The sequence below is a fragment of the Homarus americanus genome, unplaced genomic scaffold, assembly GCF_018991925.1.
Source record: "Homarus americanus isolate GMGI-L3 unplaced genomic scaffold, GMGI_Hamer_2.0 scaffold45562, whole genome shotgun sequence".
Lineage (NCBI taxonomy): Eukaryota > Metazoa > Arthropoda > Malacostraca > Decapoda > Nephropidae > Homarus > Homarus americanus.
In genome coordinates, this window is record NW_024744839.1 from 13,355,258 (window position 1) to 13,382,757 (window position 27,500).

The 27,500-nt window shown below is 36.5% G+C and overlaps 2 protein-coding genes across 2 annotated transcripts in view; both read right to left on the reverse strand.

Annotated features, from left to right (window-relative positions):
* Window positions 1–19,486, reverse strand: part of LOC121878188 (gastrula zinc finger protein XlCGF26.1-like) — a 94,341-nt gene extending 74,855 nt beyond the window's left edge. The window contains exons 1-3 of the mRNA XM_042384232.1: window positions 19,328–19,486; window positions 19,032–19,214; window positions 18,399–18,608 (exon numbers count right to left, since the gene is read on the reverse strand). Of these exons, the coding sequence (XP_042240166.1) occupies window positions 18,399–18,608; window positions 19,032–19,214; window positions 19,328–19,486 (552 nt within the window). The remainder of the gene's footprint in view (window positions 1–18,398; window positions 18,609–19,031; window positions 19,215–19,327) is intronic.
* A 1,884-nt stretch (window positions 19,487–21,370) lies between these two features.
* LOC121878151 overlaps window positions 21,371–27,500 on the reverse strand; it is a 54,044-nt gene continuing 47,914 nt past the window's right edge. Inside the window, exon 4 of the mRNA XM_042384173.1 lies at window positions 21,371–21,526. Coding sequence (XP_042240107.1) covers window positions 21,485–21,526 — 42 coding nt within the window. The 3' untranslated portion in view covers window positions 21,371–21,484. The remainder of the gene's footprint in view (window positions 21,527–27,500) is intronic.

A 27,500-nucleotide genomic window follows, 5' to 3' on the forward strand; every position in this document is an offset into this window, starting at 1 on the left:
AAATCACTACTGTAATGTGATACAGGTGATTAATTTTTATCTCTTGTGCAAAATATATGACGTTTATATTCAAATTATTTGCTGTCTTGCAAGGATTCCAGCAACGCAAATTATATTCTCCTAACATTAGTCTGAGATATTATATAAGATAAAAACTGTAAGCCTAAAACCCTGGCTGGGCAGATGGGGGAGAGGGAGGGAGGAAGGGGAGGTGAGTGACATGTTTGACAGTTGGCACTGAAAGTCTAGTGAAGTATTTATTTGTTTATTTATGTCCTTTAGATGGAGTTTTGGTTTTTTGCTTATAAAATGTCACAGAAGTGACCGGGGAGAATATAATTTACATTGCTGGAATTCTTATAAGATAGTGATTAATTTGAATATAAACATGCAATAGTTTGCACTAGACAAAAATCTTAGTAATCATTTTGTACATTACTTTGAGTACATGTACAGTACAGCTTTGCCCCTAGGACAGTGTATGCATGTAAATGAGTTTCAATAAATGAATAAAGTTACATATATCGAGCCAAAAATATTAGTTGAAAAACTTTATGTAGACAGACCTTGGATGGCTAAACTTTAGAATAACCAATAATTTTAATATAAAAAATGCAAAAATATTCTAGAGCACAACTTTCTTGATATTTACTCCACTGGAAACGAATATAGACGTAGAACCAATTACTCTATTGGCGGACTAGCCGATCAGCTGATTAGCTGATTCACACAACAAATCGTGTTTCTCCTAAGGCTTTCGTTAATCAAAGTTTTGTTCGTTAATGGAACTGAAAATCCTTATGGGACTAATTCGTTAACCGAAATTTAGTTAATTGAACCGTTCGTTAATCGAGGGACCACTATACAGCTCCTCCCCGACTTACAACCTACTCGACTTACGACCACCTGCACTTACGACCTGCCTCAGTCGGACCAAAATTTGGTCAAATTACGTATTTTTGAGTCCCAAAGTCAGTACACAGACAAAAAATTTTTTGTAATTCACTTTAAAATGGCCGGCAAGCTTAAAAGTGAGTGTTTTGTGGTGTTGAGAAGAAAACGAGACACCCATTTTAGATTTTCTATGTATTATTTAAGCATTTCCGACTTACAACTTGGATTTGGGTCCCTAACCCCGTCGTAAGTCGGGGAGGAGCTGTATATGCTTAATTAACAATATAAATCTTCCTATTTTGTTTTAAATATTTTACAGTACAAAATACATTGTGAGTGAAAAATTCTCATAATCACTGCTCTACTTAGGAAACTTGTTTTGTTGACTTAGAACATAATGTAAAATAACCAGACGAAGTTCTCAAACCCGAAAAAATTCCTTATCCCCGGAATATTTTCCAGTTACTGGGAAAAGTTTCCAAGTGTCTAAACTAGACCTCTTGCACAGACAGACACTCGCCCACTTCACCAGAATGTTTCTGGGTGGTGGGGATGTTTTCCTTGAGTCTAAACTACCGGAGTCCATAAATGCAGTTCTAATTAACTTAGAAACTCCATTTTTTTTACTGTACTATAATAATCCAGAATAGTTTATCTAAAAGTTTGACAAAATAAATATATTTGAAAATTAAAAATCTATATGATATGGGTGTGAATGAAACTGTGTGTTACAGCAAAGACTGATGTTTTCCACTCCCATGGAGCTGTGGGGGATTAGTGGGTCTCGTGTACCTGACATGACGCAATGTCAGGTGGAGGTAGGGTGGGGAATTAGTGGTCTCATATTACTGACCTACTGATGGAATGTCAGGTCACCCTTTCTTGGCCAGGGGATTAGTGGGTCTCATGACCTGAAGATGTCTTGAATAAACACAATAAGACCCCTCATTCCTTATGTCTGCTGTCTTATGTTTGGGGTATGTGAATGGTGTTGGAGGGTGTGATGTTGGGGTGTGGGTGATAGTGTGTAATGTTTGGCTGAAGAGTGTGGGAGATGAATCTTTTTGGGGGATGAGAGGGGGGGAGGGTCGCACAGTCACTTCCCCCCCTCACTCGCTCAAACGTGGCAAATTGTGATAGGGAGATGAATTTGATACTATAATAATCCTTAATAAATTCTCTATGAAATGTTTCCAATACGTATTCTATATGATATAGTGATGGGAATTCCAATCTTTTATAAAAAAATTAAGAAATGTTGATACAGAGTCAGTAAAATCAGTTCTAATTTTGTTAGACACATTATTTTTTATCAAATAATCCTGAATACTTTATCTAAAAGATTGATTAAATAAATATATTTAAAAAAACAAAAGCTCTATATGATACAGGCGTGAACAGAACTGTTTCTTTTATCTTCACCACTGATCGGCTCGTTAGTCGCTTGGGCAATCGTCACGTCTCTGTTACACACTTCACTCAATTGACTGTAATACATAACTAATCATGTCTTTACACTTATGATGAAGGTTGGTTGGGAGATTATTGGGTCACGTTACTAACCTGACCTGATGCAACGTCAGCTCACCCAGTGTTGGGTGGTGAATTAGGGGTCTTATGACCTAAATATGTCTTGAATGCCATAATTTTTTACCTATGAGGTATATACATAGTACTATACTGTATTGTATATGATGGATACAGTTATTAATAAGCACAGATTATTACAGTAATGTATTTGTACTAATTAATGAAGAAAAAAATAAACAATATTGTATCATAAAGTGTAAGTACAGTAAGTACATTTCCTGTCCACGTTGTTTCGTTGTTTAGAGGGGTGAAATTGACAGATCATGGACCCAGGGCTTCCAAATTACTAAGTATCGAACACCAGAATACTGACACATCCAAATAATGACACGAATCTTGGAAAAAAGTATTGAAAATTCATAAAAATATCTTGCCAATCATGAGGGTCATTTGTTATTGTTATGGAGTTGAGCAGTGTGGTCCCGCCAGCCCACATCAAAACAACATAGCCACCACACTGTGCCCAGTCATAATTATCATAGAATATAGTAAGAAATTGATTTTCAGTACTGTACAATTTAGTTAAAATGCAATTGACTTTATGAGAATTTTATTTTATTAAAACAGCATTCAACAATCAGAGTGTGTGTGTGTGTGTGTGTGTGTGTGTGTGTGTGTGTGTGTGTGTGTGTGTGTGTGGTTTTTTTGCTGGTGGTGCTGGGGAAATATGGTTCTGTCAGTTGAGCAAGAACATCCAAGGGAGGGCCACCAAACTGGTGCCTGCACTGCAGCACCTCAGATACCCAAAGAGATTAAAACACCTGCAATTGCCTAGCATATACTACAGGCAGGCAAGGGGTAACTTAATAGAAGTTTACAAACATCTTAGAGGACATTATTCAGTCAAGTGTTTATGCCTGGAACTGGAGGATGCCCACCCCCACTAGGGGTTACCGCTTGAGATTGAAAAAGCCACAAGTTCAGAAAACACTCAGGGCAAAGTTTTTGGGAGTGAGGGTTGTGAACTCTTGGAACAATCTGCCAGTGAACACTGCTACGGTATTCAAGACTAGACTCAGACTAACATTGGGGTAGGTATTTACAGATACAGCTTCTCCTCGACTTACGACGGGGTTAAGGACCCAAATCCAGGTTGTCAGTCGAATTGGTCGTAAGTCGAAAATCCGAAGATAATACATAGAAAATCTAAAATGGGTGTCTCTTTTTCTTCTCAGCACCACAAAACTCTCACTTTTAAGCGTGCCAGCCATTTTAAAGGGAATTACAAACAAAAATTTTGTAAGTACACAGCGCAATCACTAACGTCGGGACTCAAAAATGCGTAATTTGAAAAAATTTTGGTACAACTGGGGCGGTCGCATGTCCAGGTGATCGTAAGTCGAGGAGTAGCTGTACTTTCTGGAACCAGTACAGGGAGGTACTACAGCCTGGTAAAATATTGGAAGCATAATGTGTTGTCTAATGGTAGACACTGCTGCCATATGGCATCACAAAAATTGTGACCAAGTCCCAGGTTGCTGATCTGACTTTCTGCCTCATTTACAGACAATTGCAGGGTTTCAATTTTTTCACTTACTTTGACAACACAACATACATACGGGTATATCGTGTCTCACCATTGATCTTTATTTAATTCTTTTATATAAATTTATTATTATTATATTACTATTATAATATATTTTATTTAATATTTATTATTAATTATTATTAATTATTACAGTAAAAGTCCAAAAATCCGGATGCCAGAAATCCGGACCACCCGAGAATCCGGACTTTTCGAAAACCATTTTTTTTTTTTTTTTTTAGCGGGCTTTTGAGTGTATGTGCACATGCGTGAGCGCCACAGCTGCACAGCGACAACAAGCGACCTCGTGGTCGCCACTTTAAAACGAGCAATCAAACTGTGACAACATACCGTATATACTCGTCTATAACCCCCCCTCGTTTATAGGTCGACCCTGATTTTTTGACCAAGAAATCGTTAATTCATGATATTCCTCGTGTATAGTTCGACCCACGTTTTTGAGGGTAATGGACCAACAAAACCTTCAGTAAAAACACTACGTCCTATAAACCGAGGCTCGCCGTGCCTGAAACACGAGTGCCGAAGGCAAATTGTTTACCATTTATTATTACGACACTTTACACTGAAACGAGGGTAGTTTCAACAAAAATATTGTATATTTCCATTCAAATATTTATTCAAGTCAATTAGGAGGGAATATTATTGTAATACAGTATCTTAACTAAACCATTCGAAAAGCGATTACGGTAACATCTTTTGAACGAAAGAAAGCGAAAGTCATTGTTTTCGTCACGATTTGATCCCACTTTCCACTGTAATACGTACGTAATTTCAGCAAAAATAATACATTTCCGTGAATGTATTATGTCAAGCACAGTATGAATAGAATATCATTGTAATATAACAGAATTTTAACCGAAAACTATTAAAAAAACGAGTAACATCTCAAGAACATCGGAAGCTTAGGTAAAGTCTTTTGTTTTCGTCATGTATTTTATCCTATTTTACATTGAAATACATCACGTTTCAGCAAAACTACTATTTATTTCCGAGAATATATTCATTCAGGCGCAGTTTAGGTAAAATATACGTGTGATGTAATAATTTTTTAACTGAAAACGATTCGAAAAACACGTACCCTCTAGCCCTGTTCAAGGAGAGGACTGGGAGAAGCTGTTTGGTGCTGCAGACGATGAAAAGGAAAATGATTTTGATGGATTTTAATGAAAATATTCAGAAATATGGTATCGTAGTATTTATTCAAGTCAATTAGGATAGAATATTATTGTAATACAACAGTTTTTAACTGAAAACCATACGAAAAGCGATTACGGTAACATCTTTTGAACGAAAGAAAGCGAAAGTCATTGTTTTCGTCACGATTTTTTCCCACTTTCCACTGTAATACGTACGTCATTTCAGCAAAAATATTACATTTCCGTGAATGCATTATATCAAGCACAGTATGAATAGAATACCATTATAATATAACAATATTTTGAGTCCTACTCTTTCCATTTACAGAGTACTGTACAAGCCCATAATAATGGCTCCTAAAGTAGATAAACTTCGTTGTGTGAAGAGAAAGAAGAACACGTTGAAATTGAGTGACAAACTTGAAATAATTAAGAAACTAGAACGTGGTGTGAGCAATACTGTTCTAATGGAAACATACGACATTGGAAAGTATACAATTTATGATATAAAAATGGCAAAGAATAAAATTCTAGAATTCACAGCTTTTTCATTAAAACTGCTCGTTTTGATAAATGAAGCATGCTATATTTGCTTATGAATAAACTATCAAAATGTACCTGTTCATCTCTTCTTTATTCCTCCTTAAATTTGAATTTTAAAAGTACTGCCTGAGAATCCGGAAAATCCGAAAATCCGGACCAACCCAATCCCCAAGCAGTCCGGATTTTTGGACTTCTACTGTATTATTATCATCATTATTTTATTTTCTCCCCCAGGCCCTGATGTAGGTCTGGTGGGCTAATCCCATGAAAAAAATAAAAAATAAAAATAAAAACTTGCCAACAGTGCATAACAGAAACTTGACCGACCACTCAAGCAGCTGAGCCAATCAGTGGCGAAGAAGATAAAGTAGTGATATCCACATTAGCTGGAATAATTAGTGCAGAGCTCTTCCAGGACTGAGATTTCTGGGTAATGATTTATATTTTAATTTTTATTCTTCATGCATATATTTAAATTTTTCATGTACTGTACAGTATAATAATATACCGTAACATGTTACAATATCAAAAGAACAGAATTTAATTTTTGTCTGTTTATCGAGCATACAGTGGTAAGCCAGTTTGTCAATAGCCACAGTCTAATGGCTAAAAAGTGATTGATAACTACTGAGTAGAATACAGTGGTCCCTCGGCTAACGAAAGGTTCGATTAACGAAATTTTGGTTAAAGAATTAGCTCCCATAAGGATCTTCAATTCGGTTAACGAACAAAACTTTGATTAACGAAAGCCTTACGACAAACACGTTTTGTTGTGAGCATCAGCTGATCGGCTAGTCCGCCAATACAGTAATACCCCAATTTACGCTGTTTCGCTTTACGCGATTCTACATTTACGCGTCACCTAGCCAGAACCGGAATTTCATTTTACACGGTGCATCTACTCATATACGCGGGTGAAGTATGATTTTTTATTTAGCTCATAAAATTCATACAAATTACCCGGCCAGAATATAGTTTACATTGCTGGAATTCTTACAATATGAAGATCATTTTGAATATAACCATCATAGATTTTGCATTAGACATACAAATTTTAGATCAAATGTAATAATCTGGTTTACACAAAGCAAATATTTTATCTTTTGTGCAAAATATATGAAGTTTACATTCAAAATATTCCCTGACCTGCAAGGAATCAAAAAATGTCAATTATATTATCCTAACTTTAGTCTGAGGTATTATTTATTACTAAAAATATAAATACTGTATACTGTTTTCTCCCAAACATTTCTCTGGTAGGGAGGGAAGGTGGGAGGGAAGGATGGAGGGAGGGAGGGAGGGAGGGAGGGACCCAGCTAGGGCGGAGGTGGGGTATTTCGATTGACAGATAGTGTCAGTGAAGAATATTTTTTGTTTATTTACTGAAGATATTTGTTTCAGCTCATAAAATTCATACAAATTACCCGGCCAGAATATAATTTACATTGCTGGAATTCTTACAATATGATGATCATTTTGAATATAAACATCATGGATTTTGCATTAGACATAGAAATTTTAGATCTAATGTAATAATTTGGTTTACACAAAGCAAATATTTTATCTTTTGTGCAAAATATATGAAGTTTACATTCAAAATATTCCCTGACCTGCAAGGAATCAAAAAATGTCAATTATATTATCCTAACTTTAGTCTGAGGTATTATTTATTACTACACGTTAAAATCTAGTGTTTTCACCCAAGCATTTCTCAGAGAGGTAGGAGCCAGTGCTGGGAAGAGGGGGGGGGGAGAGTTGAGTCCATTATTTGAATGGACATTAACCTGGCAACTGTATTTCTCTTAAATATTAATTGTGTGAGCATACCATCATAAAATTAAGATGTTATTTTTACTACAACATAGGTATTGTCGGAAAAAGTGGAGTTTGGGGGTCGGGCCAGTCTCTATTGGAATTAATCCCATATGTTCTGTTGTTTACTTTATGCGGTTTTCACTTTCCGCGGTACCCCGTGGGTTTAATTGACCGTGTAAATCAGGGTACTACTGTACAGTAATCGGTTCTATGTATACATTCGTTTCGAGTGGAGTAAATATCAAGAAAGTTGGTCTCTTGAATACTTTTGCATTTTTTATATTAAAATTATTATTCATTTTAAAATTTAGTTAACATTTTGATAATATATGCAGTACAGGGAACTAGTTTTTTGTGCGCCCATCAGCCGCTTGATTCACCTGCCAAAGCATCAGTTTAACTTTGTTTGCAGTGGAGGAAACATCGTGAATACAGAGTATTTTTACGTTTTTACATTAAAATTATTTGTCATTCTGAAATTTATTTAACATATTAACAATATATAGCGCAGTACAGTGTTGATTTAAATAAAATAATCTGTAATTACAGCTAGTGAACTTAAAATTTTATTGGTGAAATTACTGCATCAAGCATGGGTCCCCTGAAAGGTGATTTTTCCTCCATCCCCACTTCCTTCTATTCTCCCTTCTCCTCCTCCACCCCCACTTCTAATTTCCATCATCATCATCATCAACCAGCAACATTCTACATACACACCAAAAAGGAAGTGTACTTTACTACATTTTGTTTATACTTTGTATGTACTTTTCTGTGAGCTGGAACCAATTACCCAATATCCCATTGAAATAATGGATTCGGTTAACAAAATTTGCGAATAACGAACGACTCTGAAGAACGAATTTTGTTCGTTAACCGAGGGACCACTGTATATGTACAGTAAACCCTTGCTATTCGCTGGGGGTTACGTTCCAATGATTGGGGCGAATTGGCAAAACCTTGAATGGCAACTTATACTACCATAGTACACTACCTATACAGTGTATGAGTAACTTAAGTCACCAATACTACTCTCCTTCGTATGTTGAAGTTTGGAGCGTGTTGAAGTGTACTGTACAGTAGGGTGAAATATGGTTACTGAAGCATAGAGAGATCATCAGGATAACTGTTGGAAGAGGGCGATGCAGTGGTGGTTGGTGGATAGGCGGGTGGTGGAGAGGTGCGTGGCAGAGAGGCGAGTGGTGGGAAGGAGGCTAGTGGGGTGGCGCTTGGCGGAGAGGTGGGTGGTGCAGTGGCAGCAGCAGTTGACCAAGTAGAGTAGATGAGTAAAATGAATCAGCTGGGTGAGCGGCTGGTTTTTCCATGAATAACATCGTGATTGGTAGTTGTTTCCTTTTGGCTTTGAGGTCTCTAAACGTTTCACTCCACTGGCATCACTAGCACTGACTCTAGGCAGTCTTTTAGGGGCCATTTCACACAGAAACACAAAAGTTTTGAGTACAACACAAGAGATGCTGCATCGCAGGCAATGGTTGAGCGCAAACAAAGGGAGAGAAAGGAGAGGAGACACTGTGGGTGCATGGGGGTGACTCGATCCACTGCGGGAGTGGCTTATAAGCTAGCCACCAACTGCTTACCATGAATAGTCGAAATCGCAAATCACAAACCTGCAAATAGCAAGGGTTTACTGTACAGGTAACCCTCGAGATACAATATCTCGTGATGCAATACTTGCTGTAACAATATCCATCAAATAGCCATCGATACCCATTGGTCGGATTTTTTTCTCTAGTGCAAACTTTGGGTTGTTTACACTTAGATTAATCGCCGTCTTCCAAAGACTCCAGCAATGCAATATTTTTCTACGTCAAATCAGTGATATTTTATAAGGAAACAATATTTAACCTTATGCACCACGCATCTCTACCTTCACTTGTCAGCCTACCCACGCGCTGCCACATGGCCAACCCGCGCAATACAGTCGTGTCTGGATCTTTGTCAATTATAAACCAGGCATCGCATGGCTCAACTATTATCGGCCACCATCATACATTGTACTTATCAGTGGGATTTTCTTATATAGTGAGAGAACACCACTAACATTTAGACTGAACTGTATTAGTGACTGTGAAGTGATATTTTCTGTGTTTTTGTGATCGTGAGGTGCATCGACTCAGTTGTTTTGAAAATGTAAGCAGTGTCGGCCGCTATCACTGCTTTTGATATCATCGTTCGCTCTGTTTTTGTGACAAGTGCTTTTGCTCTGTTTTTGTGACTGTGAAGTGAGCAGTATAACATTGAAGATGTCTGGGAAGGCCAAGGCATCCAAGACAACCGTATCTCTGACATGAAGCTTGACATTGTGAAGCGGCATGAGACTCTCCAGAGGCTGTGTGGGAGTCAGAGTGACATCTCTACTCCACCTTAGCCTTGAAGGGGACATGTGATGATGACCAGACTTATCCAATATGATACGATGAGTGTTGTTTACTTGTTTTCAGAGTTGTAAAAAGTACCAGACATTGTTAGTTCAGTAAAAGTATTGTTACATTGGCAAAATGTTACTCAAGCAGAATTAAAAGTATCCAAAGATCAATGTACTCAAGTAGAAGAAAAAAGTATCTCATTCATAAAGTACTCAAGTACTGAAAGTAAAAAGTAACAACAAAATTATTGTCTCAATATTAAAATAAATCCACAGTAAATTATATAAAAAAAAATTGTTAACTAAAGATAAAAATAAAAGACACATACATATAGGTAATAGGCAGCTATCAAACAGGGAGGTACTACCGCCTGGGAAGATATTGGAAGCATAATTAATGTGTTATCTAATGGTATACCCTGCTGCCATATGGCATCACAAAAATTGTGACCAAGTTCCAGATTGCTGATCTGACTTTCTGCCTCATTACATATAATTGCAGGGTCTCAATTGTTTCTCTTACTACTGTATTGACAACACAACAGACATATATCGTTTCTCATTTTTTTTTTCATTTTTGTATTTCTTTATTAATAATAATAATACAGTAATAATATTATTATTAATATTAATATTATAATTACATTATCGCCCCCCAGGCCCCGATGTGGGTCAGTAACCTGTGCCCGGGTGGGCTAAACCAGTATTAAAAAAAAAAAAAAAAGCATTACACTTTTATTTGCAAATTTTTTTATTGAGATTAATCAATAAATGATTATCAAAATTATGGCTATCCAATCACGATCTTTTAGGCCTACATATAAGCCCAGCATGACCTACCAAAAGAGAATATGTTCAGCTGCTCTTCTCCCTACAATCCATTGCAGGGATGGTGAACGGGCTGAAAATATATCCACTCAATACTGTACTATAATCACATTCTTCCTTATCCACCCTAGTATCGTCAATGTGGACTTTTGGTCAGCAGACATAATATTGTCTCAGCTCGCATAAGGTTAGGATACAGACCTATTTGCCATGTACAGTATACATACTCTTGATTTAACGGAATCTGATGCAGTATAACAAACTCTCAATTTAGCGGAAGGAATTTTTTCCATTATTTTTCGCTTGATTTAGTGAACTATTTCACTATATCGAAATTACAGTGATCCCTCAGTTAACGAACGCCTCGGTTAACAAAATTTCGGTTAACAAATTACCTTCCATAAGAATATTCAATTCGGTTAACGAAAAAAATTCGGCTAACTAATTCCTTACGAATTCTTCTCAACATGATTTCGCTTCCTCACCAGCAGGAATATTAGTCCGCCAATACAGTAATCGGTTCTAGGGCTTAAATTCGTTCCCATTGGAGTAAATATCAAGAAGGTTGTACTATTCAATAATTTTCCAAGTTTTATATAATTTTTTAGTAATTTTAACAATTATTTAACATAATTTAAGTACAGGAAACTAGTTTTTAGTGCGCCAAACAGCCACTCAACTCACCAAACAGGCGTCAGTTTGTATCTCTGGTCAGTAGAGGTAACATCTTGCTTGAGACTCGCTTGAACATAAACTATTTTTAAGTTTTTACAGTACAATTATTGGTCATTCTGAAATTTATTTAACATATTGACAATATATAGTGCAGTGCAGTGTTGATTTAAAGAATTACACCACGTGAACTTAAAATTTTATGGGTGAAATGACGGCATGAAGCATGGGGTGATTTCTCTTCCACCCCCACTTCCTTTTCTTCTCCGTTCTCCTCCACCCCCACTTCAAATTCCCATCATCATCATCATCAACCAGGAGCCTTCTACGTACACACCTCAAAGTAAGTGTACTTTACTGAATTTATTTTTACTTTGTATGTAATTTTCGGTGAGCTGGAACCAATTACCCAAAATCCCATTCAAACAATGGTTTCAGTTAACGAAATTTTCGGTTTACGAATAACCTTCTGGAACGAATTATGTTCGTTAACCGAGGGACCACTGTAATAACTCAACTCCTGGAGAAATATGGCACCATCGTGACAGCTATACCACGACATCACAGCCAAGCAGGCCCACCTGACAGACTGCTTGCACGTGACTGGGTTGCTCGTCACAACATGGACTTCATACCGACTGGTCCACGTGGTCAGAAGTGGCAAAGGCGGTGTTACGTCTGCTAACATCACAAAGCGCGCAGCTAAGTGTAAGGACGTGGTGAAAGGAGTGTGACGTTGGTCTCTGTCCACCTTGCTTCATGGAGTACCACTCCAAGAAAACATTCTAAAACAATGTGACACATGCTTGTAAATAGTGTAAATAGTAGTACAGTGGTCCCTCGGTTAACGAACGGTTCGGTTAACGAAATTTCGGTTAACGAATTACCTTCCATAAAAATCTTCAATTCGGTTAACGAACAAAAATTTGATTAAAGAAATCCTTACGAACATCACGTTTTGTTGTGAGCATAAGCTGATCAGCTGATGGGCTAGTCTGCCAATTCAGTAATCTGTTCTATGTTTACAGTCGTTTCCAGTAGAGTAAATATCAATAAAGTTGTGCTCTTTAATATTTTTGCACTTTTTATACCTGTATTAAAATTATTAGTAATTTTAACATTTATTTAACATATTGACAATATATGCAGTACAGGGAACTAGTTTTTTGTGTGCCCATCAGAAGCTTGACTCAGCCACAAGGCGTCAGTTGGGCTCTGTTCACAGTGGAGTGAACATCTACTTTGTTGGTGTCTTGAATATTTTTGCATTTTTCATTAAAATTATTGGGGAGCTGGTGGTAGAGCGGCACCATTCTTGCCTTGCAAGCAAGATGTCATGGATTCGATTCCCGGGCCGGCGGAAGTTGTTTGGACACTTTTCCTAGTCCCCTTCGTCCCTGTTCACCTAGCAGCAAAGTAGGTACCTGCTGTAAGTCAAAAGTTGCGAATTCGTATTCAGGGACAAGTTCTTGGAACTTCCATTAACTTGCTTAGACATAAACCATTGACTCTTCAAGCTTCTACGCCCTCGACTCTTCAGGCTTCTACGCCCTTAACTCATGAGAAATAAGGCAAGCATGAACTTAGCATGCTTCCCTGTTGGGCGCTGTAAACGCTTCTGCGCTGTAAACGCTTCCGCGCTTCACCTTACACAAGGATGTAGGGGGGTGCCCAATAATTGAAAAAATAAAATAAAATAAAATAAAAATAAAATTATTGGTCATTCTGAAATTTAGTTAACACATTGATAATATATATTGCAGTGCAGTGTTGATTTAAATAATCTTGAATTACACCAAGTGAACTTAAAATTTTATTGGTGAAATGACGGCATCAAGCATGGGTCCCCTGAAAGGTGATTTCTCCTCCATCCCCACTTCCTTCTCTTCTCCGTTCTCCTCCACCCCCACTTCTAATTCCCATCATCATCATCAACCAGGAACCTTCTACATACACACCTCAAAGTAAGTGTACTTTACTGCATTTTTTTTTTTTTACTTTGTATGTACTTTTCGGTGAGCTGGAACCAGTTACCCAATATCCCATTGGAACAATGGATTAGGTTAACGAAATTTTCGGTTAACGAACGACCCTCTGGAACGATTTGTGTTCGTTAACCGAGGGACCACTGTACAGTATAAGAGTGCAAGGAACAAAGTGACATATTCCTTGGAAAAGATACATAGCTGTTTGCATTCACTCGTCTCTACCCACAGGCGCTGGCAGGCAGCTAGCTAGGTGTCAGGGTAGCACCAACACCACCACCTATCACCACCACCTCACATCCTCCTACGAGCAGTCGGAGGAAAACTTCTTGGTAAGTACCTTCTTTTGTTTCTTTATTTTCCATTGTTTGTCCATTTTATCAGGTTGTATCAAAATAATATTACTAAAAGTAGTATACAGTCAACCCTCGCTTTACGCGGTCCCACATTCCGTGTTTCCACGTTTACGCGGTACGCTGCCGAAACAGGAATGCTCACATTCCGCGGTGCGTGTACCCCTTTACGCGGAGAGCGGCTGGCGAGCCGCGCCATTTTTGGATCCAAACCTCCCGCCATCTCTCCCGCCATGTTGTGTAAGCGGCGCGAACATGGCGCGCACAAGGTCGCCCAGTCATCAAAACATTACCGAGTTCTTCACCCGCCACCCACTACAGCCGGCCCAAGTCAGTGATAGTGATAATTATAGTGAGGATATGGACTTATATGGACTTTGAGGGGTTTGACAAAGAGGCCCTGCAAGCCTCTGTGGTGGATCGTGATACAATTGATACAAGTGATACAGGTGAGGGCCAATAATCTGCCCTCTGCCTCGGAACCAACTGCCCATCCCCGTGTGCCCAGCCATCTTTTCTACTAATGTAAGTGTTAAAAACAAAAAATATTATTGATATTTCTCTTAATTATTAATTGTGTGTGCATACCATCATAAAGTTAAGATAATATTTTTACTACAACATAGTTGTGTGTCGTCAAAAAGTGGAGTTTGGGGGTCGGCCCGGTCTCTATTTCAATTAATCCCATATGTTATGTTGTTCACTTTACGCGTTTCTCACTTTCCGCGGTACCCTGTGGGTTGAATTAACCGCGTAAAGTGAGGGTTGACTGTACAGTAATACCCCGATTTAAGCGATTTCACTTAACGCGATTCTACATTTACGCGGTACCTAGCAAGAACCGGAATTTCATTTTACGCGGTGCTTCTACTCATATACGCGGGTGAAGTATAATTTTTTTTATTTAACTCATAAAATCCATACAAATTACCCGGCCAGAATATAATTTACACTGCTGGAATTCTTACAATATGATGATCATTTTGAATATAAACATCATGGATTTTGCATTAGACATACAAATTTTAGATCTAATGTAATAATTTGGTTTACACAAAGCAAATATTTTATCTTTTGTGCAAAATATATGAAGTTTACATTCAAAATATTCCCTGACCTGCAAGGAATCAAGAAATGTCAATTATATTATCCTAACTTTAGTCTGAGGTATTATTTATTACTATACCTTAAAATCTAGTGTTTTCACCCAAACATTTCTCAGAGAGGTAGGAGCCAGTGAGCTGGGAAGAGGAGGGGGAGGGGGAATTGAGTCCATTATTTGAATGGACATTAACCTGGGACTGTATTTCTCTTAAATATTAATTGTGTGTGCATACCATCATCAAATTAAGATGTTATTTTTACTACAACATAGGTATTGTGTCGGAAAGAGTGGAGTTTGGGGATCAGGCCAGTCTCTATTGGAATTAATCCCATATGTTCTGTTGTTCACTTAACGCGGTTTTCACTTTCTGCGTTACCCTGTGGGTTCAATTGACCGCGTAAATCGGGGTACTACTGTAGTTGTATTGTAGTGTAGTTATTACTAGATGCTAATGGTATGATTATGTTATGAATGTATTTATTTGTGGAATCAATATTCTGATAATTATTTATATGACTTACTTGCTCTCCCAAACACAAAGACAACAGACAGTACAACAGACAGTCTGGCGACAGACTGGGTGTGTGTCCCCGAACAGTCTTTATGAAAAGTAATGCAAATAAAATAAATTCTAAATGAATTATTTATAGGAAATAAGTATTTTTATAAAAAAAAATATGTATTTTTGGCCATCTCAGACACAAAGGAGAAGGGAAAAGGGCCCCTAATGTGTAGTGACCACGAGCTGCTCTCTATAAGAAAATCCACCTTTCTCCCTATTTCACTAGTCACTGTTGGTGGTACAAAGGTGACACACATAACTCTCACCAATATGTCAAGGGTTCGAGCCTTGACCCGGACACACGTGAAAAGGGTGTTATCCAGTGTGACACTACCAAACACCACAGGTTTCCCAGTCCATGGTTTCCTCCTGTACTAACACTGGATAGACCGCCCAAACAGCTAGTAAGCTGATAAGTGGCGAACATGATACAAAAAAAAAAAAAAAAATCTTACGTTTTTTTTTTTTTATCATTTATGAAATTTAAAAATTTTGGGGGGAAAATTGGTTTTACCCGTTTTATCCCTTGTGCAGCGTACGGCCAGCACCACCCTAGCCTGGGTTGTAGGGGTTAATGAGTAATACAGTATAAAATCAAGAGATTTTCAGGGAACTTTTTGAATATACGTACGTATACAGTATTTATGAAAAAATACAAATAAAAATAATGATGGACCATCCAACTTCTTACAATTTATAAATCTATTAATTTCTAATTTCCATTCCTTTTCATTAATGTATTTTATAAATGTCAATAAAAGGGCCCTAGCTATTAATACCAATACAGCTTTATACACCTCCAACATTTATTATATTATATATTCTCGTATGATCAGCCACTTCTGATGAATGTTTTATCATTGATAATATAAAATATTAAATACTGTACTATAACATCTTGATAAAGTCACACAGGAAAAAGGGAAACAATGGAGCACCGTAGCTTTCGTCTTTATTTAAGACATCTTCAGAGGCAACTGAATTACAAGGACTGAGATTTAGAGAGGCTTATGTACACAGGGTGACCTTACAAAACATGAGGTCAGGTCAAACACATGACATCCACTAATACACACACCACCACCTTCACGAACATAAGAGGAGCTTATAAGAATGGGTGATGTAACTAGTCACTTCAAGTCAGGTCAAAGATATGAGACCCATTAATCATCTATCATATATCTACCTCAAATTTTAACCTTGGGCCACTTGCAAATAAATTTGTGTAACATATAATCAATTTTGTACTGACCATCACTAAGGTTTATAGAATTCATTTCCCCAATCAAACTTGCTTCAACCAGAAGTCTTTCTGTGCCATATGATGATTTATACACTTCTAAACTGTTTTCCCAATTTATGGGATGATTATTGTTCCTTATATGAACTGTGCTATAACATTTATAGAAAAATGACAAAATATTGAGTCATGCTCCCGGGTCCTCTTGTGTTGGAGGTTTGGGAAGGGAGGGAACTGACCGCACACCCCCCAAAAAGGTTTCTGCTTCTCCTCTACTCCTCTCCATGCCTGTCATGTTTTACTTTGTTTTGGTTTTTTAGTTATTCATTAATAAAGATGTTTACCATAATAATTTGTGCTTGATGTGTTTAATATTTTGTATTAACCATGATAAAACATACACCATAAGAGGCTCATCATTGGTGAAAAGGGGAGTGCCAGCCTCCTTGCTTCTGTCCAACTCAGTGTCTCAAACAAAAGACTGTAAACTATATGTTGTGTGTGTATGATGTGGTGTTGGGGTATTAGTTAACGAATAATAAATAAACAATATTGTATTGTTAATGACAATACAGTAGTACACCACTATTCATCAAAAAAAACTGTCATTGACGATACAATATTGCTTATTTATTAACTAATACCACAACATCACACCCAGACATCCTAACACCACCCACACACCTCCATATTGTATAACATAAATTTATGAGTGGTTAACTAAGTGGTGGTGAATTAAAAGATCAGGTGTTGAGGAGCTTAGCGCTTGGCAACACTGGTGCATGTTACCACTCCTTTCCACTCCATCTCTCTAATCACCCATGTCTTTCTGCTTTCTCACTCCACACTTTAAAATCTTATGTAACATAATGTTGAAGGGATATAATGCGATAAGTGTAAATATAAAAAATACTGTATTTTGCCTTTCATGTTTATTCAAGACATCTTCACGTCCTCAGACTCACTAATCCCCCACCCGACAATGGGTGACCTGACATTGTATCTGAAGATCAGTAATATGAGATCACTAATACCCCACCCTACCTCCACCTGACATTGTGTCAGGTCAGGTCAGTTACACAAAACCTACAAATCCCCCACAGCTCCAAGGGAGTGGAAAATACCAGTCCTTACTGTAACACACAGCTTCATTCACGACCATACCATATAGATTTTTAGTTTAGACTCTTGGAAAACTCCCCAGCACACAGAAACATTATGAGGATGCATAGTTTAGACACTCAGAATTTTTTTTCCAGTAACCGGGAATATTTCCGGGGATTGAGGATTTTCCGGGTTTGAGAAAGTCGTCCAGTTAGCCGGAAATCTCTCATCACCGGAAGTGCTCTGCACCAATTGTTCCGGCTAACAGGGATATCACTGTATTTTACAACTCTGCTTGTTTTGTAGGAAATTTTTTGCCAGTGATACATGTGTGTTTGGGGACTGCCTGGGAACATATCCCATTGAACCCCATGTTATAATGCTCCCCATTTAGGATATTTCTCCTAGCGATGAGGTTTCAAGAACGTAACCCCATCGTATCTCAGGGATTACCTGTACAGTATATAACTTGGCCTAATGAATGAAATTTAAGGAAAATATTACAACTTTCTAGGCCATAGAGGCTAAGACTACAAGCTTCACTATGGACCTACACAAGCAAGTTCAACTAGTTCTAACTGCACTTCACTGAGTTATTTTCTTTTTAAACAATGTATCAACAATGAACTTTCACACACATACCTGCAATGAACATGACTTGGAGTATGTTTTGCTGCACATCTGACAAACAAAGGCTCGTTGCTTCTGATGAATGCTTGCAATGTGGTTTCTTAAATTTCTAAAAGATGTAAGTTCCTTATTGCAATGAATACAATTAAATCGCTTTCCTCCAATATGTGTCGTCATGTGAGCTGTAAGATCTTTTGGTAGCTTAAAAATTTTCCCACACAACTGAAAAAAATTCAATTATAGATTATTTCAGGCTATGACTGCAATGTATATTATATTTAAATCCAATCACATTCTGCAAGACTCCCTCTCGTCAGTTGCTACTTTATATTCAATCTTTTGGCTATAACATCCCTAAAACTCACTCAATCCCAAGCTATCCTTTTATCACAGTACAGTTGACTCACCTCCTACCTTCATCCCAAACTTGCACCATATTTCAATACACATGTTTTCACTTCCCTTACTATCCCATCCATGAAAATACTGGTCAATCAATACAATATTACCAGTACACATCCTACTTTCACTGGGAGCCAGTTTCCTATGATACCCTTTATAATTAAGACATTCAGTATGACTATAAAGTGATCAAGAAGATAAAAACAGCAGTAAAATAATGTAGAGCACTTAGATTTAACTTACCTTACAGGGAAGATTAGCAGTGTTATGTCTTCTTTCATGCTGATAAAGGTCACAACGTCTCTTGAACATTTTTCCACAAAATTTACACATCTGACTTGCCTCGTGGTGGACTCCTCGTATGTGTGACTGACAACTACGCAAATCCAGAAACATTTTACCACATATCTCACACTCATAGCTAGCCTGGGAAATTGAGAAATGACAAATTTATTTAATTTTTACTCTTATTCAACAGACTCGCTCTACAATGAACTAAAACATATTTTCAAAATTAAAATGAAACATGGAAGACTTGCCTTATCATTTTCTAAGGTACAATTTGCTGGTCTGCATTCTCTGCTGGCACAGTCATCTGACTTGAACTTAGTGTTAATATCAGCTGCTTGTTCTGGCTCTTTGCAAAACTCATCATTCTCATCTGGCTGCGTATAAATTTTTTTATGAACATCCGTCATATATGCAAAAAAAAAAAAGTTCTCTGGCACAAAACAAGGAAGTGTATTGAAATGAAAAAGTGTTCCCCCCAAACCCCTTCCAATGTGAAATATGATCATACAGGAGATGGAAACCACTAAGCAAAAGGTAATTACAGTCGACCCTAGTTAAAACGGACTAATAGGGGGTGGGGGGGGAAGGGTGTCTGTTTTAGCCGATTGTCCGAATTAACCGATTTAGGGGTTAATATTGCATTATACAGCTATGTGTATGTTTATTTGAGTGCCCCGTCATAGGAGTCCGTTTTCTCTCACTTCAGCACTCCTGAGTCGTCCGTTTTCTCTTAATCTTAGAGTGCACCAGAGACTGTTGTATCTTAGTAGTGACACAGAATTTGATATTGCAACTGGGGTTGCAATTGTTGAGGCAACTTAGGTATGTCTGATTACAGTTGGAATATTTAAGATCCATTGTGAGTGACGTTTAAAGCTTCAACTGTCTTTATGGTTGGTAAAACAGTCTGAATGGCATGTGTGAGGCCTTGTGTTTGTACAACCGCTAAATATATAAATATATAATGTTATGATAATTATCAGAAACACATAGGCATAACGAGGTTTATTACAAAGTGATGAAAAGGATACTGTACAGTGGCTAGTCCACAAAACATGTAGCCATGTCTCTTTATTTGAGTGCCCCGTCATAGGAGTCCGTTTTCTCTCACTTCAGTACTCCTGAGTCGTCCGTTTTCTCTTAAACTTAGAGTGCACCAGGGACTTTGTTATTTCTTAGTAGTGACACAGAATTTGAAAATGAAACCCCAATTGCAACTGGGACAATCCCAGAACCAGAAATTTGATATGGACAGTTCAGATTTCGTCCGATTTATCCGAAATCCGGATTAAAGGGGTCCGAATTAACAAGGGTCGACTGTATTAAAAAACATAATTGTTTTCACATTATTTATTACAGGTTGACAATCCCTTATCCGAAATCCTTGGGGCCAGAGGCATTTCGGTTTTTGGAATTTTTCGGTTTTCAGAATGGTTAGGTTCTTTTTTTTTTTTAATGTGTATTAGCCCACCCAGGCATAGATCACTGACCCACATTGGGGCCTGGGGGTCGAAAATATAATAAAAATTATAATAATAATAATAATTCATAGGTCTAGGTCGTGTTTCTCACTTTTGATCTTTTTTCATTCTTGTATTTCTTTACTGTATTATTATTATTTTATTATTACAGTATTATTATTATTATTATTATTATTATTATTATTATTATTATTATTATTATTGTAATCATTGTTATTTTATTTTGGTGTATTTTTATTAAAAATTGTATTTACTATGAGTAATTATTATTATTATAATTATTATTACTATTACATTTTTGCCCCTCAGGCCCCGATGCAGGTCAGTGATCTGTGCCTGGCTGAGCTAATAATCCCTGTATAAAAAAAAAAAAAAAAAAAAAAAAAACTTTTTAGAGCTTTTCGGTTTTTAATTTCGGATAAAGGGTTGTCAACCTGTATCCCCATGTCATGTGCTTATGTCCCTTATGTATTCAACAGCTGAAAAGTTTATATTAATCTAATAAATACTGTGTGAGATGTCGATCACAGACAGTACAATGCCTGAGCTCATGGAGGAATTGATATACCAAGAGCTATTTACTATATCCCCATTCTGTTGGAGACAGACAACAATAATGGCTTAGTTAAACAAAAACATGATTTAACACATCTGGCAGTATTTTAAAAGACCTGCAAGGTGGCTGTAACAGGAATTTAGTGAGCTGAACAAATCATGAACCAAATGTGAACAGTTGTACTTGTAGTCATAAAATATCTAAGTACTGTACAGTAAATAAGTCACAATAATACAGTATGTACTTACTTTGGTGTTACATAACAATGAATTTCTTCAGATATCCACTGATCTATATTAACTCCTCTATCTTGGTACTTGACAGTTATGCTTTCTCCTCCATCTTCTTCTGAATCATGGAAGTAGTGCCTACACCTTCTGGAAATCCCCTTCACATTCTTTAAGTAATACCTGTTGAATGAAGCAAACAATTATTATCGCTAACCATTAATTGTACCTACAACAAAATGAGGAAACTAAATTTTATAATTACCTGGAATTTTATTTCCTCTTTATGAAGTGAATGTTACTATTATTCCAGCATATGTAGGAACCCTTTCACAGATATTTTGATTTTAGGCAGTCGCCATTTACTGTCACTTCTCCAACAAATGAACTTTCTAATCCGACAGTTTTGTGTAATTTTAGTACATTATTATTTTGTTTTAAATCATGAATTTATCAAATATAATATTAAAATTCCTAGAAACTATTATCAGAGGGAGAATTTGGGGTTTTATTTTTTTTCATAAAAATGGGATTAGCTAATAAATGTCAATATTTTGAGGGAAAGTGACTAAGTATAATTGAAATTGTTCTAAATACTCTAAAAAAATTAAAGCTATCAATGTGGGTGAAATATTTCATCAAAATGCTTTATACAGTACCTGTACTGACCAATAATGGAACCAATGCTTTAGATGCCCAACATTATAGCATAAAATGTCATAATTTAAAACAAAGATTTACTGTATTTTGCCCTTTGATGCACAACTTACACTAAGCCTGCAATTACTTCTTATGTTTCTGTATCAATAATAAAGAGCCAACCATGGACAAAGAATATGACACCTGCTTTTACAGTGATGCCATTTATATCATTAAAACATAGTACAGGAAAGCCTCCAATAACCACGTTCTAGTAACTAAGATTCATATTTAAAACCCTGGTGATTTTAGGACACAATTCAATTCACAACATTATTTTACTCAGATGACAATAATAGAAAAAATATTAAATTACATTTTCATATAAACAATCTAAATCCCAAGATGTACTGTATTATACAAATACAGTAAACCCTCGATAACTCAGCACATATGGGGCTCTGGCCTTGCCGAAGTATCTCAAATTCCAATATATCAAGATTCTTTCCTCCTACAAAAAATACAGTAGTACCCCGATTTCAATTGAACCCACAGGGTGGAAAGTGAACGACAAAGTGAACAACAGAAAATAGGATTAATTCCAATAGAGAGACCGGCCCGACCCCCAAACTCCACTTTTCCACACAATTCCTATGTTGTAGTAAAATAACATTCAAATTTATGATGGTATGCTCACACAATTAATACTTAAGAGAAATACAGTCGCCAGGTTAATGTCCATTCAAATAATGGACTCATCCCCTGCCTCTTCCCAGCTCACTAGCTCCTACTTCTAATTAATGTTTGGGTGAAAATCTAGATTTTAATGTTTAGTAATAAATATACCAGACTAAAGTTAGGATAATATAATTGACATTTCTGGATTCCTTGCAGGTCAGGGAATATTTTGAATGTAAACTTATATATTTTGCCAAAAAGATAAAATATTTGCTCTGTGTAAAACCAAATTATTACAGTTTACTACTCGCCTAACGCGCTTTCACTTAACGCGTTTTCGCATATACGCGGTGCCTTGCCAAAGCTGAACTTTCACTTAACGCTGATTTTTTCCACATATACGCGGTGAGTGTCCGAGACGCTATTTTTAGATTTGCCCCACCCGCCACCCTGCCTGACTGCCTGTTTTAGCTCATAAAATTCATACAAATTACCAGGCCAGAATATAATTTACATTGCTGGAATTCTTATAATTTGGTGATCATTTTGAATATAAACATCATATATTTTGCTTTAAACTTACAATTTTTAGATAAAATTTTTTCTCTAGGTAACTATGGTATCTTTTGTCCAAAATATATGACATTTATATTCAAAATATTCCTGGTCTTACAAGGAATCCAGCAATGTCAATTATATTATCCTAACTTTAGTTTGAGGTATTATTTATTAAAATTTAGTGGTTATCCCACACATCTCCTTGGGACGGTTGGTGGGGGGTGGGGGGGAGGGAGGGACCAACCGACCATCTGTTACCCTGTGAAGAATTATTATTTTTTTTTATTAACTGAAGATATTTGTTTTAGCTCATAAAATTCATACAAATTACCCGGTCAGAATATAATTTACATTGCTGGAATTCTTATAATTTGGTGATCATTTTGAATATAAACATCATATATTTTGCTTTAAACTTACAATTTTTAGATAAAATTTTTTCTCTAGGTAACTATGGTATCTTTTGTCCAAAATATATGACATTTATATTCAAAATATTCCTGGTCTTACAAGGAATCCAGCAATGTCAATTATATTTTCCTAACTTTAGTTTGAGGTTATCCCACACATCTCCTTGGGACGGTTGGTGGGGGGTGGGGGGGGGAGGGAGGGACCGACCGACCATCTGTTAGCCGGCTGTGTAGTGTGAGAGGGGGAGGGAGTTGAGTCCATTATTTGAATGGACATTAACTTGGCGACTGTATTTCTCTATTTCTCTTAAGTATTAATTGTGTGCATGTACCATCATAAAATTAAGATGTTATTTTTACTACAACATAGGTATGTGCCTTCAAAAAGTGGAGTTTGGGGGTGGGGCCGGTTTCTATTGGAATTAATCCCATATGTTCTGTTGTTCACTTAAAGCGGATTTCACTTAACGCGGGACCCTCTGGGTTCAATTGACCGCGTTAAGTGGGGTACAACTGTACTTTAGATCTAAAATTTGTATGTCAAATGCAAAATCCATGATGTTTATATTCAAAATGATCATCATATTGTAAGAATTCCAGCAATGTAAATTATATTCTGGTTGAGTAATTTGTATGAATTTTATGAGCTAAAACAAATATCTTCAGTTAATAAAAAAAAAACATTCTTCACACCGTGCCACATGGTCGGACGGTCCCTCCTCCCCCAACCACCAACCCTCCATACCAGATAAATGTGTGGGAAAACCAAACTATTTAACTTAGTAATAAATAATACCTCAGACTGTTAGATAATATAATTAACATTGCTGGATTCCTTGTAAGACTAGGGAATATTTGAATATAAATTTCATATATTTTGCAACAAAAGATAACATATTTACCAGAGTAAACATTATATCTAAAATTTGTATGTCTAATGCAAAATCTATGATGTTTATATTCAAAATGATCATCAAATTTAAGAATTCCAGCAATGTAAATTATATTCTGGCTGGTAATTTGTATGAATTTTATGAGCAAAACATATATCTTCATTAAATAAACAAAGAAATATTTGAAAATGCACCCTAAACCATGCCGGAAAACTGAAGATTCCGTTTATCGTTGCCGAATTTTGATAGACACCTGTATATATATAGTGACTCCTCCGCTAACGAACTCAACTGCCCAGAAGGTCGCTCGTTAACCTAAAGTTCGTTAATCAAACCATTGTTTCAATGGGTTTTTGGGTAATGGTTCCAGCTCACCGAAATTTCCTAAATTCAACAAAATGGTCGAAAACTTCACTTACTTTGAGGTGTGTATGTAGAAGGCTCCTGGATGATGATGATGATGATTTAGAATGGGGTGGAGGAGAAGGAAGAAGAGAAGGCATTGGGGTGGAAGAGAAGTCACCCATGGCCTATTTCACCCATAAATTTAGCTCTTGGTGTAATTCAAGATTATTTTTTTTAAATCAACACTGCACTGCATTATATATTGTCAATATGAAAATATATTTCCAAAATGACCAATAATTTGCTTTGGAAACAGAAAAAAGCTTTTAGTTGAAGAGAGTCTCAAGCAAGATGTTATCCAGTGAAAACAGAGAGACTAACTTGTTGTGTTAAGAGGCTGATGCAGCGCGATAAAACTAGTCACTTTACCTTCAATTATGTTCAATAATTGTTAAAATGACTGAAAAATTGAATATTAAACTTTTTAAAATTATTGAATAGTATAAACTTCTTGATATTTACTAAAATAGTAAGAATTTAAGCCCTAGAACCGATTAATGTATTGCGGACTGATACTAAAGCTGGTTGCCCGGTCAGTGCAAGCTAAAAACATGTTGAGGTCTGTTCGTAAGAACTTCATTAACCGATTTTTTTTTTCGTTAACCAATTGAAGATCCTATGGAAGGCAGTTCGTTAATCGAAATTAATGTTAACCGAGGTGTTCGTTAAACGAGGGGTCACTGTATATATATATTGTTACGACCGTGTCGTATTTTTCTATTATTTTTTATAAACATGCTTCCATGTTGTTCCATATTATTCCTGTAATGATGTGTTATATTTACTATTATATATTCTAGTCACCTACCCTGTGCTGTTTAGTTTTAACTGTTATTATTTGTCTGCTCATCTTATTTTCTTCATTTAGTATTGTAACAAGCATTCTTTTGTTTCTCTAACGACCATCTGCATCGTTAAACCAATCCATGTTTCACAAGGCGCTGTCGACTGGCGGAGCCAACCTTATATATATTGTACCCCACCAGCAGAACAGAGTTCAGTCCAGTCCTCTTGTCATTCCGTTCACGTTTTTTTGAGTGACACCCTCACCTGTTACTTATACTTTATTTTATTTATGTGTTGTTCCTGATCGCCACCAATGTGGTATATCTATGTGAGTACCTATTCATGTCCTGTGTCCATCAGTGCTTCCTTAGTTACATTTAAGTAATTCAGTGTTGTTTCAATAAGTTAATTTTAGTGTTAGTTATTTTATATGTTTATGCAGTGTTAACATAATCCAGTGCTTTATTTTTATTCTTTTATGTTTCGATGTTTTAGTATCATTTGTGTCTTAAAAAGGTTCGATAGTGAATCAATTATTGTGACAGCTCACAGGCTCTTTATTGTGTTAGTATTAATTTATTAAATTCTTAAAGGTTTACTTTATTTATTTTAATTCCCTTTCATTTACTTCACTTTTTTTGTTTGGTTACGCCTAGAACCTGATATTAAAGTAAATTAAGAAACGTAACAATATATATATATATAACAGTCATCGCCTGTTAATGTCCTAGACATGCTTGAAACGTGGATTTAACCGAAATGGACATTGTCCGATCATCACAGAAACTTTATCTATACTTACGCAGGCTGAATACTATATACGAGACATATAATTTACTCTAAATCACTACTGTAATGTGATACAGGTGATTAATTTTTATCTCTTTCAAAATACATGACGTTTAAAATTAAAATTATTCACGTTTACAGGATTCCAGGAACCGAGCAGATGGGGGAGAGAGGGTGGTGCAAGCGGGGCGGTGAGGGGAGTAGACGCTTGACAGTTGGCACAGGCCCAGGTCTAACGCGTATATTTATCAGTTTTAGGTGACTGCTCTTATAAAAGCCAGTGGGAACCTGAGTGAATATAATTGACATACGATTCTTGTAACATACTGATAATTTGAATATAAACATGTTATAAATTGCACTAGACAAAACAATTTTAGTAAATCAGAATCAAATTAGTACATGTGCATTCCAGCTTCCACTAAGGTCATTTATTTCTATTACGCTTTTTAGTATGGTGTGTGTATGTAAATGGATGAAAATAAATGAAGAAATCTATAAATCTAACCCAAAATACAGTTGAAAAACTTTTTATAAAATGTACTACAGTACTGTACACTAATGTACAAACAATTTTTTTCTCTTGAGCAAAATATATGACGCTTATATTCATTATTGGCTGTTCTAAAAGGATTCCAGCAATGTACATTATAATCTCCTGACATTAGTCTGAGATATTATATAAGATAAAACTGAAAGCCTACAAGCCTGGCTGGGGGAGGAGGGAGGAGGGAGGACTGGATTGAGCCAGCCACGCCACCCAGCTAGGGGTTGGGGGGTGGGAGGTTGAGGTGAAGGTCTGTGTGTATTTATTTAACAGTCCTACTAAGCTTCTCTCATTTTAAAATGCCAGTGATATGACCTAGGAGAATATAATTACCATAGCTGGGATTCTTGTAAGATACGGTTATTTGAATATAAACATGTTGTAATTAGCACTAGACATAACAATTTTAGTACCATAATCAAATTAGTACATGTACTCAGCTTTGCACTAAG